This window comes from Thunnus thynnus, chromosome 21 (assembly GCF_963924715.1).
Source record: "Thunnus thynnus chromosome 21, fThuThy2.1, whole genome shotgun sequence".
NCBI classification, from domain to species: Eukaryota; Metazoa; Chordata; class Actinopteri; order Scombriformes; family Scombridae; genus Thunnus; species Thunnus thynnus.
This window is the reverse complement of record NC_089537.1, coordinates 7,365,721-7,384,482: the sequence shown is the minus strand read 5'-3', so window position 1 is coordinate 7,384,482 and position 18,762 is coordinate 7,365,721. Positions and strand designations below refer to the sequence as shown.

The window sequence follows — 18,762 nt, the reverse complement described above, 5'->3', positions numbered from 1 at the left end:
CCTGTCCAACAGTCCACAACCCAAAAATATTCAGTTTACTATCATAGAAAACTAAAGAAACCAGAAAATAAACCTCTTTACATGATCACCAATTACAATAACAATAAAGTCTGTATGGAATATATAACAATAATCATGAGCAGCGAACATAAGCACAGCTGCACAGACATAGAAAAGAGAACCACAGAAACTCATCAGCTGATCATCTTATCTGAAGAGAATCCACAGCAAAGTATGAATAACAACTGATCTCTGAGATGTGAATGAATACTTAGCACAAAAGGTGTCGTCGCCAACTTTAAAAGATAGAAACTTGCAGATTACCACGTTTACATTGTTAACATTTATGAATGCATAAGCGGCAGAGCAGGAGGCGTGACATGTCTCACAGGGGAGAACGTGTGGGGTAGAGAACGACAACTGTCTCTGGGGCAGCCTGCACTGGTGCACACACAGATGGGTTGGGAAGGAGGGAAGGAAAGATAAATCTCATACGGTGTGTTTACATGCAGTTCAGTAACCTGGTTGTTCTCAGCTTTCTGCGGTAACCTGATTTAGTAAACATCGTGGTTTTCTCACTCCTGGTGGGATTTCTGCTAGAGAAACCTGATTTCCTGGGCATGTATACACTTAACCAGGTTACTGACAAGATTTTCACATGTGCGCACGGTACTGTATGTGTGTGACAGACTTCAGATTGTGACAACCATCTGTGACAGCGAAGTTTGACTAGAAGTGCAACTAAAATACATGCTGTAGGTCCGTTTTCCAGTTGAACAGTCGACTGTTCAAACATGCAGGTATGTGCACACACAGGAAAGACTGTAGCAACATAGAAATGTATGACAAGCCTCCAGAATAACTTCAATGCTTCTTGGCATGTAGACTCTCGAAGTCTCTTGAACTCTACTGGATGGATGAACATGATTCCTCCAAACAAAATTCCCTAATTTGGTGGTCTGATGATGGTGGTGGAACATGCTGTGTAAAGCTGTACGCACATTATAGCAGAAAAATGAGGCTCATTAGTATCATGTTCTGCGCTGCTCCTTGCAGGATACTTCTCACTTTTTTTGACAAATTGCAATTAGAAGAATCTTAATGTTATTTTTTAACTATTTGCAATAGTTTAGTTGCTGAAATTTGCTATCATCATCATCTCTTCTGAACTGTTCTGATTACCAGGCTAAATTACTTTTTCAAAGACCTACAGAACTGGTTACAATATAATATAATGGTTAACACTGTACAGACTCAAACTGGGTTTTTGTAACTGAATCTAGAGGCTGAAATTTCACCCACCAAACGTTTTAAGTTCGGTCTGAATGTGATGATGATTTGTTATTGTGTAGTTACACACAGAAATGCTCCTTATTAATTTATCCTCTTTTCTTTTACTGTAGTGCAAGCAGTAGATCAGCCATTAGATTCAAAGTGCAACAAATTTGATCTTTCAGTGAAGCCCGCTCTGCTCTGCACACCGAAAACATCGACGCAGGACAACAGACGTCATGTACAATAATGGAGGAGGAACACACAAAAGCTGTTTTTCTGCAATAACATGAATACAACATGTCGGTCCAAAATCTCCCTTATTGTTCAGCCAGGTTGAGCAGCAGTTTGGACAGTGAGGTTCTAAAAATATTGTTATGACAAGCAAAATCATGTTTAATTATTCCCCTTGTGCATTTCCCCCATTATTGTGAAGCACCTATCAGAGTGGCTGTTGGCAAGTCGGGCCCAGGTGCCACCACAATGCAACGCCTCTGATTCATTATTTCGTCTGAATGTATTCCTGGCTTGACTTCAGGAGCTGGTAGCATCTGAAAAAAAAAAAAGCAAGTAGCAATAGCAATGCAAACTCTGTCACTTTACTCCAATTTTAAGCCTCCCCAGCAGCGTCAATAAGAAGCTGCAAAGAGACAAATGCGGGCCTGGCAAGCTAATCCAGGGATCACATTGTGAATCACAAATGCGCGTCCGCTCTCCTCCTCTCTCATCTCCACAGCCAGACGGAAATAGCCAGCTTTGGCACTGCCATAATTTTGCCTGTATCCTTCTGTACTCCCTGTTCTTCCCTCCTCCCCTTTCATTTCAAAGCAGGAGGGCTGAAGTTATTACATGTGACACACTCTGGAGAGAAAAAGGGGGAAAAAATTGCATTACTCCACAAAGCAGAATGCCAAGGGAACGGGATGAGATGTATCTCCTGCTGCTTAATAACAGTGGAATTATTTAAAATAGAAGCAGCAGCGGCGGCGGAATATTTCTGAATCTATATTTAGATTGGGAGTGATGCGTCTCACCATCGCAGCCACGGCTCATGTGGGATTCGCAGGGAAAGACATGGAAATGCATCAGGGTGGAGATCAATCTAGCGTGCCGCACAGAGCCGTGCAGAGAGACGCTATTTTCACATGATCTGGCTGAGATTTTTTATCAAACCGAGATCAGTCTTGTTCACAGTGACCATTTCAGCACAGAAAAATCACAGAATTTCTATCAAAACTGCTACTTATTTATGTACAAGGGTATTTCAAAGTCATGAAATTGTAATCTCTAAACTGGGTGAGATTTATACAGTAAAGTTCCCTTTGTACAACCTTTTTACAAGCCATCTATTTTTAGCATTCGGTGCCATCTCTACACCAGCTGGATACAGGAATATCATCCGCTATTTGTTCATTCACTAAGCAATAACCTGACTCCCCGGCTTGCTTTCACTCTACAAATTTCAAACATTATTACTTTCCAGGACCTTGTAGCAGGAAATTGCATTGATTAGCCAGTTGGCCTAAATCAGTTGGCTTTAATTCCATTTACCTTGCATTGCTTTGCTAAGCATATAGCTCCACATGATTGCAACTAAATTGCAATTAGCCAATGCCCCAAGCACCCAAGAGGAGGACATAATGGTGGATTCATGTAAATCAGTGTATGTGGGTGTTGGACAGAGTCTGGTCGTCTGCAAAAGTAATGAGGTGCTTCAGAAGTTGGCAAACAATGTCTGATCTTTTTACTGACATGGATTGATTTTCACTCATGTGGATTGTATTCACATCCCAAAGTCTCCACATGTTTGAGCTCTTTTTTGAGCTTTTTTGGGGGGTTTTTTCAGTATTTTAAATGATAACTATAAGTATATAACCTCTGGCTACTTTTCCGTCTTTCATTCTTTACACCAAGAAGCAATAAGGGGCCAAAGGAAACAATCAGAAACCAATGCCAGAAGTGAAAAAGTGAAAAATTGAAAAGTTAAGAATACTTTTTTTTTCATTGATTGCCTGCTCTGTAATAAAACTTTCTTTGCTTTCACTTTAACCTTGTGCAACCTTCTGTTCTGCCCTCCGGATGCAAGCACTATGTAGAACTTTACAGTAACAGACTGTTAGTACTATGAAAAGTTATATGAGCATGATATTGCAATATATGTGTAGATAGATCAAACTCTTGGTCATATTTTCAAAAATAAATCCCTGTTGTAAAAAATAAAATGTTTGGCGGAGTTACAGCAGAAACCTTAAAAATATGGTTTATCCCTTCTTTCAAGGCAGGCTGGCAGCCCAACAATGTAATAAATCCTTGAAAATGGGATGTCCAAATTCACCACAGGGGTCTAATGATCAAAAATGGTTGGACTGCAAGTAACAAATATTTTCAATGTTGATTTAATCTGTCGTGTATTTCTTCAATTAGTTGTTTAGTCACTAAAATTGTGAAAAATGCCTTTTATAATTTTCCAGAGCCTAACGTGATATATTCAAATGGCTTGTTTTATCTGACCAACAGCTTAAAACCAACCAACCCAAAGTATTTATACTATCATATGTGCCAAAGAAAAGCATCAAATCCAGAAGCTGGAACCAGTTAACTGAGTAACTATTGGTTCAGGTTGACCATCAAAAGGGGACATTGGTGTTAAAAGCTTTGTGGAAAGGTGTGACTGACAAACTCAAAATAAAAAGAAAGAATGAAAAACGAGAATGAAAAAAGTTTGTGTTGGGAATCAAAAGTCTTCAAAGGCTGAGGTCAGAAACATTTTAAGGAATTCATTTTTCATGAAGGTCTGAATGAGCGCCGTCTGTATAAAGCAGCGTGAGTGGCTGGTCAACAGATGGTAGTGTTGACAGGCTGCTGGGTTCATTGGCCAGCTCTGTGTACAGTTAGCGGGGGGGTCACCAACAAGCCCTGGGATGTTTGTCTCTGCCAGTCCCGTTTTATCACACACACCTTGGCTGTGAAAACCCTGCTTATCACAGCTCTGTGCAGCTGTCACAAAAAACCAACCAAACGGTATGATTTATGGACTAAGGTTTATACTTTCTGACAAGCTCTGTGCCTCTGCTGCAGATATGAAACTTTGTTCTGAGCTCTGATTCTGTTTCAGATGAATGAGCGACAGTGTGAACTGAAGGTCAAACTGAATGCCAACCTTCAGTTAAGGAGAAGATTTTTGTTTTTGGCTCAGAGGAGCACGGCATGAAGATTATCAGGAAACACGTCGAGAAATGAGCACATGAAAGGGTGCGAGTCTGCACACACACAGACACACAAACTAGCAAGTGTCTCACGCTTACCGGAAAGTAGAGAAGCAGGGCTCCACACAGGATGGCCTCCAGCAGGACTAGACCCGATGCTCTGATACTCTGCCCGCAAAGAAAGATACAGTACAATCATTAAACTTCTAATTCATACATGATAAATCTGCATTAGTTGATCTTTGGGCCACTTGGAGGCAACAGGATGAAAACACAACATCGACATATTATAAGTTGTAACATGTTAGCAAACAGTTGGCCATGTACACATCCAGCAGACATGAAGCAACATCAGCCTTCATTTGGAGTCAAGTTTCTGACCACCTGACGACAGCAAGTCCAATATTAGCTCTGGTCTGGTCTCAAAAAACTCCTAAGGAAAATGTTTGTAACTATCGCAGCTAAATGCTCCACTATGTTCACTATCTAGGGGTTTTTAGAGTTTTTTCATTAACAGCACAGCTGCAGGCTGTAAAAACAAAAAAACATGAGCTGAGAGACGCTAAAACGCTGCGTAAAGCTTAGGCTAACTGCAGAGTTGGTTGATCATTTTCTGTGAGTTTGTTATTACAAGTACCTCCTTTTACATTATACATAGTTGTTTTATGCATTGTTGATATAAAAATATTTCATGTTCATTCATGTGTAAGATATTATGCAGAAAATCCCATTAAAATAAGATAAGAATAAGATAAATACCTGTATACAGTAAGAGAGATAAGATATTGTAAGCGGAATTCAAAAATTGGTCATATTTAAAGTATAATAGGTAATTTATTGCAACATTATAATCCTCTATATTATGATAAAATTATCTATTTTTTCTACAAATTGGTTATATTGGAGTCATGTGGAATATAACTCTTAAAACTCCCTCCATATTGTGAGGTTTAAACAAAAAAAAAGACGATCTAAAAGGGGCATGGAGTTTTCCTCTTTTGTTGGTTAAAAGAGAACAAAGTACAGTGAAAGCTCCCGCCTCAATGACTTTTTATAGAAGGATTCACCATTTCAGTCCTTTTCTGTGCACTTCCTGTGCAAGATATTTAACAACATATCATCCTCTAATTGACAAGACGCTTGAGGGGGCTTTCAAAGAGCAGAGGACAGCTGTGCCACCCATTTAAAAATACATACAAAAGACAACACAGAACACTAGTCATAGTTATGTAGACCGGATGAGTGTTTATCTTGTTTAAAACATGAAAAAAAAACACATTTGCAAACCAAATGAAGCTAATTTGTTTATGAAAATGAGCCGTTTTTAATCAGTCAGAAAGTCTATGAAAAGCTTTGGAAGTAATCTCTTAAACTTAGTTTGATAAGATTAATGAGGATTACATAAGAAGTCTTTAAATTATGACAAAGCCCTGGAGTATCTAAAAGTTTCTTCTGCTTTATTAAAGGGAGCGATCCTTTGTTCAACTCTGGTTGATATTATGGCAGAGTCTTCAGGTGTTTGGAGATAGAGCAGCTAGATGTTCCCCCTGTCAGGAAAACGGTGACTCCTCAGGTTAATCCTCACACGTCTAATGCTCAAGACAAATCCTTTAATTAAGCCAATTAACTGACAGAACCAACTAGAGGCTCAGAGGATTTCATAAGTTCGGTCTAAAGTTTACTTGGGCACAAAGTGAACTCAGTAAGTAAATTACCACCAACTTTCATTTAAACTGAGCTCAGCAGTTCAGTAACACAACACATGGAAAATATGTCACAGTATCTACAGACACATTGTTTTAATTGATATTAATAATTCTGTTAAAAGCCAACTCATGAAACCTTTTGTATCTTAAGGTAATGCTCACTAGGGTAAAATCCTTTTGAAGGAATGAATATTTTTAGAATGAGTGCCAAACAGTTAGCACTAAAAATGACAGTCACCATGGCTGAAAGAAAAAAAATCACTTACAGAAACTCAAAGTATGTCCAAAGACTCTTAACTGTTTGACTGATTTCTGGGAAGCTGCAGAAACATAGTGTTGACCACGTGGTACCAGTTGCATTGCCAAATTTAAAAACAAGATTGAGTATCTTTACTCAGTCATATGCCAACAATCTTTTTTTTTTAAATGATGATCTGGATCAAAAAACAACACTTTCTCCTACATGCAGGACCAGGAAATTTAGATAAGACTGTAATTAACTTCACTTTTTTGTGGTTTTATGGTTTTTAATTCCATACGCTGAAGTATTCGGTGCTGTATCATCTTGTTATTGATGCAGTGAAAATGTCATCGGCGATCAAGGAGACGTGGCAAAGATATTATTTATGGAAACGATGTCATTAGATGGTGATAACATTGTCAACAGGAGAGGTGCAACCCTTCAAACCCTGATAAATTAAAAAGTGTCACATTTATTCACCATTAAGATGGATTTTGTATCTGATTGGCTGTTAGTTGCCTGTTTGCAAGAGACCTTGAAGGTTGAATCTTTGGCTCATTAACTTTTTGGGAGCTTGCAGTATACCTCTCATCTTCCTTTACAAAGTTGTACGGTAAGCCCACATATTATCACTCACAACTATGAGAGATGAAGTGCTCAGTTCAGTGGCCTGATATATGAATCAGAGTAAATTCGCTTTAGTGCTCTCATTTGCACACACTGGTCGCTGTCCAAGGTGCTGATGTTGGGTTGATCTGTAGTGTTTGAGCTGTTTGAAATGATTTCAAAGCTTTATTGTGACCACCCACACATGGAATCACTGGTTTATTCATCCAAAGGGCTTTGATGACCATATGGCTTAGAAAACATCAAACATGTAACTGATGAATATGTTGTAGTTGTGAATTAAATCTAGCTAGTCCCCTTTAATGCACTGCTGCCTTTTCAAACTTTACAGTAAGAGACCAAATCCCCCATAACAATATCTCTATACCTGTTTCTATCTACTGTGTCAACTTAATTGTAATAATTGTATCAAACTCCACAAAAATCAGTCAGTTTACCAACAGTAAATGTTTGTTTGGAGCATGTAATAATACCAACCTTATTCCTGCGAAAATGGTAGATGAGCACCATGCTAACGAAGACGATCAGCATGCAGAGGCACTGGAAGGAGAGCACAGCCATGCGAAGGGCGCCATCTTCTCGTGCCACACAGGGTGTGTTGTCCTTACAGTAAGCACAGCCCTGCTGGCATGGCAGGCAGTCGCTGGAGGAGCCCTCGTCCGCATTGGGGCTGCTGTCCGCTCCTTTCCCCTTCCTCCCGTCCCCTGTCAAAGACAAGACTGATTGTTTAGTAAAGTCCAAACAAAAAATTGTAGCAAAAGCAAATATTCAAGGCAGGAAATCTCAGAATCTGACAAAGTAATCTCTTCCTCATTGGTATTGATCAACAAGCTTATCGAACTTCCACAGATATCATTATTTTGTGGGTCTAGGGCAATAAAACCTTCCTTATTGTCCCTTTTAAAGCTGCATTAATTGATTTTTTTGGCCACTTAAGGGCAGCAGAACAAGCTGAAAATGCAACATTCAAATATGACCTTAAAGTAGTTATGGTGAATGTGTTAGCAAACTGTTTATTTACACATCTAGTAGTTGTGGAACAAGATTAGCAGCATTTGAAGTTGTTTGTCTGGCCACCAATATTCACTGACTGTCACTTTTAGTCCTGTTTTGATCTCCAACAACTCCTGAAGAAAATATTTGGCTGAGTCTCCAGAGGACATTTTTCACATTTGAGAATGAACAACTGTTGTTGTTATTCAGTTGGTTTTCTTACAAAAAGTGAATTTCAGCTGGTTTCCACAATTTTGACAGCGAATACAAGCAGGTTATACTGTATAGCGACAACTATCTTTCTCTTAAGGTTCCTTGTTATAGAATTTTCTTCAGGATCTGTTCAGACCAGTATTAAAAGATACAGCAAAGAGATGAAGTGGCTCTATGACAGACTGAAGCTTCCTGAGTATATATATGCTTATCCCGCTCTGACCTTACAAGGGATTCATCGACATTGTGTCAACACAAGGGAGATGGATCTATATGTGTGAACATGAAAAGTCAACACTGCTGCACCTTGTTCAGTCACTGGCATATCATACAATGACAGACATGCCAGTGACTGCAGCTTTCTTGGAAAAAGCACACAGAGACATGCCAGAACTTTTATCCTGACAAGGCCAGAAACGACAGGAGGTCTAGATACTGTAAAGGGCTAGATTGACTCAAAGCATAAAAATCTATGCTTCCTGAAGCTATAAGTGCAAGATCTGAGTAAGGAAAAGTACATGTATCCAGGAATCACCACTGGGTGACTTGGGTTACACTGGACACTGACATATCATAATCTTTTAAGCTGATATGTTGAACTTGTTAGTAAACAGTTGCTTATTTCCACATCCAGCAGTTATGGAGCCACAATATTATTCATTTGGAGTCATGTTTCTGTCCGCCTGGTGAATGTAAGTCCAATATTTACTCTCTTTTAGCTCTGTTTTTGGTCTCTACCAACTCCTGAGGGAAATATCTGGCTCTTTATCTGCTAAATGCTCCACCATGTTCACCAGCTAGTCGCCAACTGTGTCTGTTTGCCATTTGTTGCTGAGCAGGCAGTGTACAGTGGGTTTTTAGAGCTTTTTCTCTGAAAACAGCTGATTGCTGTGGCAGAAAATTAGACTATGAGAGCGTTGAGAGTGAACCAAAACAGTAGTTCCAGCCAAACAGCTAAACAATCAGCTGAAACTCATCATAAACCTTTGTGAAGCTGAGCGGAGCTGCAGAGTCGGTTGATAATTCTCTGTAGGTTCTTCACAACAACCACACCTCTGACATTACACATTATCATTTAAAAAAATATTATGATAAAAATATCTATTCTAGCCACTTTAAGGGGTTTCCAAAGTTATTAGAATTCATCATGAGGGGGATCATGTCACTCAAAAGTCAAGTCAAGGAATCACCAAAGTCATTGGGATTCATCCTTTGGGCACCATAGATATCTGTACAAGAAATATTTCACTGCATATGTGAGAACTTTCACCTGCTGGTGGAACTAGATGAAAAGTGAACAGATCACCAAAGACATCAGGAATCATCCTTTGGGTGTCATTGATATCGGTACAAAATTTCACAACAATCTATCCAATAGTTTTTGAGATATTTCTGTTTGGACCAACATGGTGGACTGACCAACCAACTGACAGATCAACATTGCTGTCCCTGTAGAGCCATGCAGCTAGTGTAGCTGAGAATCCCTTCCAGGGTAAACCAAGGTAAAAACCAAACAACCCCAGGGGACAACAAGAAGCTAGTGGACTTGTTATTGGTTTGTATAGAAATCCCCTGAGAGATGCCCATATGGTTGGACAGATAACGAATGGTAGAATTATATAGAGCTTTTGTAGAGGCTTTATTGGAAACAGCCATTGTCTCAGAGATTTGCAGGGATTTTGCCTTTAAAAAGAAACTGGCCTATTTTTCAAAGCTATGACTCTGCACATCATTGATCCTTCAAAAGGACTACTTATCTCCGTAGCAATGAGTCACATCCTCTAGCTCATTCTCATTGGTTTGTTGCTCAAACAGTTGACTGACAGTCAGAGGAAGCTTAGCTCATAGTAACTTCTCCTGCATATTCATATGTAAGATCTACACTGGAAGATCACTGGGAGACACAGGAAAGTGAGTTGCACTGGTTTTCTCTGCAACGGAGTGTCAAGGATGTCCCCTTGTGGATTAACAGGCTTGTTATTGGCCCCATGGTGGGCCAGACTGCAGCACTACGCCTCGCTAACAGGCTCGCCTCTCCTCTCTATTATTGTGTTCTCAAAGACACATACACACATGCATGCACGCACAAACACACACTGAGCTTTCATGCAGACTTGCACACATGAACAGTTTGTGTGCACTCGCAGTAACAGCACAGGCAGGCAGAGGCAGACAGCACAGATATCCAGCTCTCTGTGAGAGAAATTGTGGAGCCTTTTTTTTGCTTTTCTGTGCATGAAGGAAAATGTTTTAGAGTAAAAAAAAAACAGATGCAATAAGATGAGCAAAGGACAGAGGGAGGGGGAAATGGGTGAGGAAAAGGGGTGAAATTGAGATAGACACAGAGGAACATGCTGTATGAGGCTTGAGTGGGAAGAGACAGAAGAGAAAGTGGATTGAAATGGAAGTGTGGCAGAGAGAGTGATGGAGCGCAGGTGAAAACCACTGGGGTTCTGTGTCTGCAAAAGCCTTTTTTAATTAACTCACAGCAGACAGAATAAACTGGGAAAAGTAACTACCATTAAAAAGATATTTCCCATCTCGAACCTGATTAGCCTCCCCAGGTACTGAGGCTACTTCAATTTTCAGACAGGGCATCTGTTTTATTACCGTACGTAAAATTTAGATAACATATAAGGTGCAGATTAATATATTTTAAAAAAGACCTTCACAAACTCTGTCTTCCAAATAGGCTAAATTTTGATGAATTTAAAATTTAAAATGCACCTGAGGCTTATGCTGGATAAAGGACATTCTCCAACCCACTTCAGTAGCTTGTGATGAACATGGGCTGGACTAATTAACAGCTACTTTTACTTGTTTCCTTGTTACTGGATTTTGAAATTAATATGCAATATATAACTCAAAAAAATCACTTTTAAGCTGATGTAGATTTGGAAAACTGAGAACACCAATAAAATAAATGGAATATGTAAAATATCTGACGCAAATTTCCAAGATGTTGTCTGCTTTTGCATATGACACTGTTTTATATTTTGTTGTTATTATATGTGTCAAAAGTAAACAACTGTTGAGATAAATATGAAAACTCTCAGGCTTGTTCAGGTTGTTCAAGGTTAGATAGAATGTTGGAAGTTACTAAACAAAACAAAAACAGTCTTAACTCAAAGTCTACTTACTACCTTTTTCCAGAGCTTTCAACCATATCCCACAGTCTCCTAAAAAAAAGCTGGTAAGTGGACTTTACGTCAAGATTATTTTGGGAGACTGGTCGAGAATGAGCTTCACCCTCAAAACGAAAAGTTCTCATTGGTTATCTTAATAAGTGACTAATGCAGGGATCCTTATTACAATGCAGTAGAGAATAATATATTTAATCTGTTATCACTGAAACAGGTGATTTGATTCGTAACTGACTTACTTGTAAAGCCATTGACAGCGACTCTGTTGGGGTGGTAGAATCCTTTCTTGCAGTGGCATTTGTACTTGTCTAAGACAAATCCATGACCGTGGATCGGCAAACACTGTGAAGAGAAAAAAAACGTAAATCAACATCAATCACAGAGAGCTGACAATGGAGGCTATTTAAATCTCCATTTTCGGTCATTTAAATGAACAAATTCAACATTGTCATTAACAGCTCATTCTGTAATACAGACTGATAAGACACCAATATAAAAGCAATTAAAATATGTCAATACTAAACCAAAAGTAAAGCCTGTAGCTGAGAATCAGTGAACAGAATGTGGGATCAAATGTCTTTTGTGAAGGACAAGGGTCTAATTATATAAGTTAACTCTCTGCCTAACCGTGCCTTCTCACCACTCAATATTAAATTAGCAAAGCCTCTTCCATTTGATTGAAAGTCTGATAGGAAACAGACTGAGGGCTGCTGAGAAAAACACAAGGGGCGTCAGGGGGCATCCTTGGCAGACTTGGCAGTGCTGTTTGCCAAATTACAAGATATAATTAATATCTAAATTAAAGGGGACCTATTATGCTCATTTCCAGCTCTATATTTTTATTTTTGGACTCCACTAGAGTAGCTTAGCATGATTCACAGTTCAAAAAACCTATATTGTGTAAAGTTACCGCCGATGCAAACCCAACATTTCCTGCTTCACTGCTTCAAATTAAGAGCTTTTAAATTACTAAATACCGGGATCCTTTTATTGTGAATAATGTAGAGGAAATGAAATGTGTTCCTCACTGAATTAACAGAGCTAATTCAAGAAGATATGGACATATTCGGAGCTCTTTGTTCAGCAGATCAGTTAGAAATAATACAGGGAGGAATAGTGCAAGCAGAAACAGCCACAGTGATGATGATGTTTGATGAAGAGCTGCAGATGACCAGCACACCTCCAACAGGTAAACTACTTATTTTACTTTGCCCTGCTGTGTAATGGAAAAACACTCACAGCATGCCAGCTCGAGTCGAGTCATGGCTTGGCAGACTACCCTCAAAACAATGGAAAAATGCCATAATGTTATTGGAGCGGAGCAGTGAACTGTGTGTGGAGCAGATGACCATATAAAGAAATCTGTCATAAGTTGATATCAGCTCGGGCTGAAAGTAGAAAAAAAATATTGCAAACCGAGCGTCCAGAGCTCAAACATACATTTACCTCCATTATTTGATACATTGGCCACTTTTAACATGATCATCCAACACTGTAACATTATACATAGGACTGTTAATAAGGAAAAGCATAATAGGTCCCCTTCAAGAACAGCTGAATTTGCATGATTAAAGGAGATCCGTTAATTCTTTTTCTTGCGGGAATGAGACTCCATCTTCTTCTCTATACGAACACATTTGGGTCATTGACATAAAGCTCTACTTATTTTCTATTTCTCACTTTTGTTCTCTCCCTCAAACTACATAACAGTCTTATTTTCACACAATGTGAACATGTTTTTCTTAGCAGAGACGATAATGACTTATGAGTCCCGAGAAACGACGAGGGACCCAGAATAGCAACGGTACTTCAGCTGACACTTGACACGCTATGAAGTGTTTGTGACCTGACTGTGAGATCTAGAGGCGAGGCCAGTGGCAGCGTCTAAATGAAGCACCAGTCACTGTGATGCTCTTCACAGCGGACTGGACTCTGCACATCTTAAGAGGCAGCTATTTCTGACTATCTCTCAAGGTCCTTGGTGAGGTCTGAATGCATTTTTCAGTCTGAGAGTGTAGGTCCTCAGTCAAAGCCTTGGAGAGGCCAGCCAGGACTCAAAAGCACAAGGTAATTACCAGGTTACGATTCAACGAACAAGTTCCTCAAACAAATTCCACTGAAGAGACCAAAGCATTTAAAGTGGCACTACACTAATCTGTTGAAGACGGCTCCTCGTTTTAGTGGTGACAGCCTTGAAAAGGGCCCTTTTGATCTTAAAATCTCAAACCTGTGTGCAGTACTTTGCCATTTCAACTTCTCAAGTAAATTATACAAGTATGACTTACGGTATATTGCAATATTTGCTTATGTCAAGACAGATTTTTTTCATGATATGTATTTAACATATGTTTAAACATCTGTCCCAGATGTTTTGCACATATACCACCATCATTTATTGTATTCCTCCAACACTAATGATTTTAATGATGGATAAAAGGTCCCAGACACCATGAATTTTAATTTTTGTTGAGTAATTTAAAATGTGTCACAATAGAAACCAGAAAAAAGGGTTTTGTCCAAGTGGCAACTACTACATCTTGAGGCTGAAGCCAATGTGGAAGTACCTGTCAATGCCAACAACAGTCGCTAGATGCTGGCTCCGGTCAAAAAGCGTCAACTTCTCTCTAGTCATTTTTTTAAACGAGTCATTATGGTCTCAAGCCCTCTAATAAGTGTGCTGATGGTCTGCAAATTATAACTCCGTTAATAAGGTTTGAAGACTTATAGTAGCTTTGATGTCTGCTGTGTGGGAATTGACATAAGCATAAGCAACTCTGGGCTTCAAACTGTCTCCAATGCAAACCAATTGGTGAGGTCACACCTTGTTATGTTTATTTTTATATACAGTCTGTGGTTCTGTCATATTCAATATACTCAATAACAAGCATCACTTTAAAGCTGTGTTTTTGATCTGCTTTTCAATGATTTTAAATTAACACTGGGGCAATGACAATGTGTAATGTATAAGGCATTGCTTACGATCTTAGAGAAAAATCTGCCTGGTGCAGCTTTAAATGAACACTGTGGTGCAACGTGAGTCAGGTAAGTGATTTAATCTCTGATTCCCCCAACACTTGTCTCCTCAGGACAGGTGGAGCGTGTTGCAGCTACTGCCTGCCACTGTTAATATGCCCACCTCACAGAGACACTGGAAGAATCAGCCAGAGACAGGTGTGTGTGTGTGTGTGTGTGTGAGTATGCATATTTTTCTGTGTGTGTGTGTGTGACAGAGAGAGCCAGGAATAGCCCTGGCAGTGCATCCCACTCCTGCTAGCCGCGGTGATTGATGCGGGGGCTCGGATGTGGAGTATGTTGAACGGGGAAGCAGCCCAGACGGCGCAGCCTGCCTCCGAGCTACCTGCCATCAGTCACATGTGATCTCAGCGGCAGCGGTCCAGCCAGGAGCCAGACTCATTTCAACGTTCGAGCCATAAAATTCAGCTCTTGGACCAAAACTGTAAAGGTTTCCCTGCAGAGATAAGGAACTGAGGAGACACTAGGGAGGTTATGTTAAGATTTCTCTTCCAAGATGAGATTTTTAGCATTTGATGGGGAAAAAATGTAAAAAAGATTATATATTTTATTACATCAGTAGGCAACTTAAAGGCACTCTGTTTTGACCACCACTGGTGCTATGAAGCAATGTTTCAATGAGTGGATCCCAGTTTTATTTTTATCTCCTGCATCCACATGAGGACATGCTGAGAGTGATGTTGTACACATTTCTACCAATGGTTTCACACAATGCCATTGAACAACAAGTGGCGGTAATGCGCCAAGAAAAGTGGAGCAAAATGGAGGGAAGTAGAAGACTGCAAGCAAACATGGATGTACACAAAGCGGGTTTCAAAGTTTTAAAAAAAAGGCTTTGCTAATGTTTTATGGGTAAGTAAAGCCATTCAACATGTTTTCTAAAGCCTCAAAGATACACACAATGTGTTTTGGTAAGAAATATATATGTAAACAAAATTTTTCAAGGTACCTTTAAGTCCTTGGTTGACATAATGATATTGTCTAAGATCCAAATAAAACATTTAAATTAAACTTTAGAGTTGAAACAATTAGGCGATTAGTTAGTCAAAAGGAAATTATTCTGATAATGAGCAGCCATTTTTGAAGCAGCTGGTTCCAGTTTCTCAATTATTTACTGCTTTTCCTGACAGTAAATCAAACATCTTTGAACTGTTGTTGAGACAAAACAAGACACCTGAAGATGTCACCTATGGCGCTGGGAAACTGTGATGGACATGTTCCACAATTTCTTTGACATGAATACACTAAATGATTAATCATGAAAACAATCCGTAGATTAATCATTGAGGAAATGTTGCAGCCCTACTAAACATACCAATAATACTCCCATGGCCATATAGAATTATATTATTGTTAAATATACAATATATACAGCTAAATCCTTTTTTGCCTTTAAGATAAATGAGCTGAAGGCATCAACTATGCTGCCAGAGAACAGAACTCACATCACGTTAACCGATAATTAATTAGGTCTATATAATAGAGAATAATGTGTTTGACTAAAGAATCTCTGTCTGTTGATGTAGATGATAATTACCAGTGTAACATATTAACTGTGATAATATTTTAAAAATAGTTTCTGTTTCAGTCCATCTATTCCTGTGACCTACATTATCTATGCAGAGATAAGTAAATATGATCTGCCTCATTTATTCTTTATGACAGTCACATGTGAGAGAGCTTGTACTGTACGTCTCCAACACCCCGGGTCTCCCTACCGGCACCGCTCATTGTTGTTTACATCCCAGCTGTGGCAGCTGTCAATCACACACACTCTGACATGCTAATTGCCATGGTGACATGTGTGTGACCGCGAGCGAGAGTCTTTTTATTGGAGTGCGTCACGCTGTCAAACCAGCGAGGTCTGCCTGCGACAGAGCACTTACAACAGGCCGCAGGACTCAGAAATAGACACAAAACACACATTCAGTCTCTCTCTCCATCTCTTGCTTGCTTTTATGCAATTTCTTGCAACATCAGTGTTGCTTGTGACACAGTTGTGCTCATTTCAGGATTTAATGTTGCCTGAATTGTAATTCCTAAATTTTAATTTAACATATATTAAAGGGGACATATCATGCACATTTCCATGTCTGTATTTTTATTCTGGGACTCTACTGGAGAGAAGGCAAAGCTCTTAATTTACCAGTCGGTCACCAGTTGGTCACAAGTTTTGGGTAGCGACTGAAAGAATGAGATCATGGATACAAGCAGCCGAAGTGAATTTCCTCCAGAGTGTCTGGGCTCAGCCTTAGAGATAGGGTGAGGAGCTTGGATATCCAGGGGAGGCTCGGAGTCCTTTCGATGCTAGTCAGCTGAGGTGGTTTGGGCACCTGGTTAGGATGCTTCCTGGACGCCTCCCTCTGGAGGTGTTCTGGGCACGTCCAACTGGTAGGAGACCCTGAGGCAGACTCAGAACACAGTGGAGGGATTACATATCTCTTCTGGCCTGGGAATGCCTTGGGATCCCCCAGGAGGAGCTGGAGGGCATTGCCGGCGAGAAGGATGTCTGGGTTTGCTTACTCAGTCTAATGCCACCACGACCCGGTCCGTATCCGTTAAGTGGCGGAAAATGGATGGATGGATGTATGGATGGCTCTACTGGAATATCTTTGCATGATTTACAGTTCAAAATGTTTTACTGGCTCATTATGCAGCCCTTCAGTTCATGTACATTTTAAGGACTTTTCTAAAATTTTTCAATTAATTCACTCTATATACTACATTTCCCAGAATGCATTTGCCTGACCCTGCCTGACACTAGAAATTTCAAAAGAGACCAGCTGACAGACATATTTAGTGGTGGTGCTGTGAGAAGCATGAGTTATGCAGATTCTAATTACTGGCTTGGCTTTTTGTTTTTATGACTTTGGGAGCTGTACTGTTGACCCTGACCTCGCTTTGGAAGACCAACTTATATTGTGTGTGACCTCTGAACTGCACATTGACAGTGAATGTTGATTCGTATCGAGCATGGAGACGCCTAAAAGGTTTTATTCATATTGGTGAGGCAGTGCCAGATGATAAGGCCACTTGCAGCTGTGATTCAGTTAAGACCACTTCAGATTTCAAAAGGCATTTACAAGTAAGTTAACAGAATTATTGTGCTTGATAATGGCCTTGAATGGTTTTGCAGTACTGGAACTACAATTTTTACTACCTCTACATTTCTTTTTTGTTAAATACATTTCCTATAATATAAAATTGAGCTTTATTCATGTCTGACAGATGTTAAACACAATAAAAATCATGCTCTATGCCTTAGCAGAGATGTTTTGAATTTAAATTTTTCGCACACAAAGTTACAGAATAAGATAAAAATAAAATTTAAATTCCAAAATGAGAAGAGCATATAAAATATGTTTGTTTTAAGTTGCATAAAAGAGAAATCCTGTGCAAACAAGACAATGATAACTTTACAAACGAATTCCGACTATAAATATAGTTCTACTGTAGATCATTGCATTAATATACATTAGACTGTGGCACACTACATGAGCTTTCTCCTGACATCAAACACAACAGTTCCTCTCCGTCACCTCTCTGTGACATGAAACAGGGGAATAAAACCAACTCTGAGAGTCGCACTAATTGATGTGGAGGCCAGGCGTCTTCCACCTGACCAGGAAATCAGGGAGTAGTTCAATTCTGCAGGCTAATTAGGGCCTGCCGAGGACTCTCCGTCTTCTTGAAATAAGCCCACGCTCTTCCGGTCCAGCACAGTGCCTAATCAACCGCTAATAGGCCTCTGTAGATATTTGTAATGATCCTTCAGAGTGCAACATAAACCCTGAGGAAAGCTTATCATCCAATAATTAAGGATTGAACTATAGAATGCACTGAAAGGAGGTAAAGAGGAGAAGACAGTTTACTCTGCGCATATACTGTACAGTACAGTTGTGTGTGTTTGCACGTGCTGTGAACTGCCAGCTCAGGCACCAGGGAAATTAGACGATGAGCCGGTGTTTGTTTTAAAGGAAGAAAAACATCGGAGTTGTACATGCTCTGTTAAACATTGCAGCATCATGCAATGTTTTTTGTGACACTTAGATACACAAAAATAAAATAAATGCATGTATAGATAAATATTAAAGAGGAATCCACCAATTTTATACATAAAGATCAGTTTATTTTTAATTTAGAGAACTATTCAGCCTTTGGAAACTGTTGTATAATGTTTTCTGTGGCTTGGGAGAAGCTTTATCAGGTCTAAAAAAACAACCCACCCCTGATGATGTCACCAGGGTTACCTCCCCGTTGGGTTTGGAGAGTGCAGATTTGCAGGCGCAGGTGCAGGTGGGTGGGTGGGGGGGGGACTGAACCAGCTG

General features: G+C 39.6%; 1 protein-coding gene across 1 annotated transcript in view; it reads right to left on the bottom strand.

Annotated features, from left to right (window-relative positions):
- The window catches only part of gpr158a (G protein-coupled receptor 158a), a 76,206-nt gene that overhangs the window by 28,199 nt on the left and 29,245 nt on the right, over nucleotides 1-18,762 (bottom strand). Inside the window, exons 3-5 of the mRNA XM_067578183.1 lie at nucleotides 11,641-11,743; nucleotides 7,530-7,756; nucleotides 4,578-4,646 (exon numbers count right to left, since the gene is read on the bottom strand). Coding sequence (XP_067434284.1) covers nucleotides 4,578-4,646; nucleotides 7,530-7,756; nucleotides 11,641-11,743 — 399 coding nt within the window. The remainder of the gene's footprint in view (nucleotides 1-4,577; nucleotides 4,647-7,529; nucleotides 7,757-11,640; nucleotides 11,744-18,762) is intronic.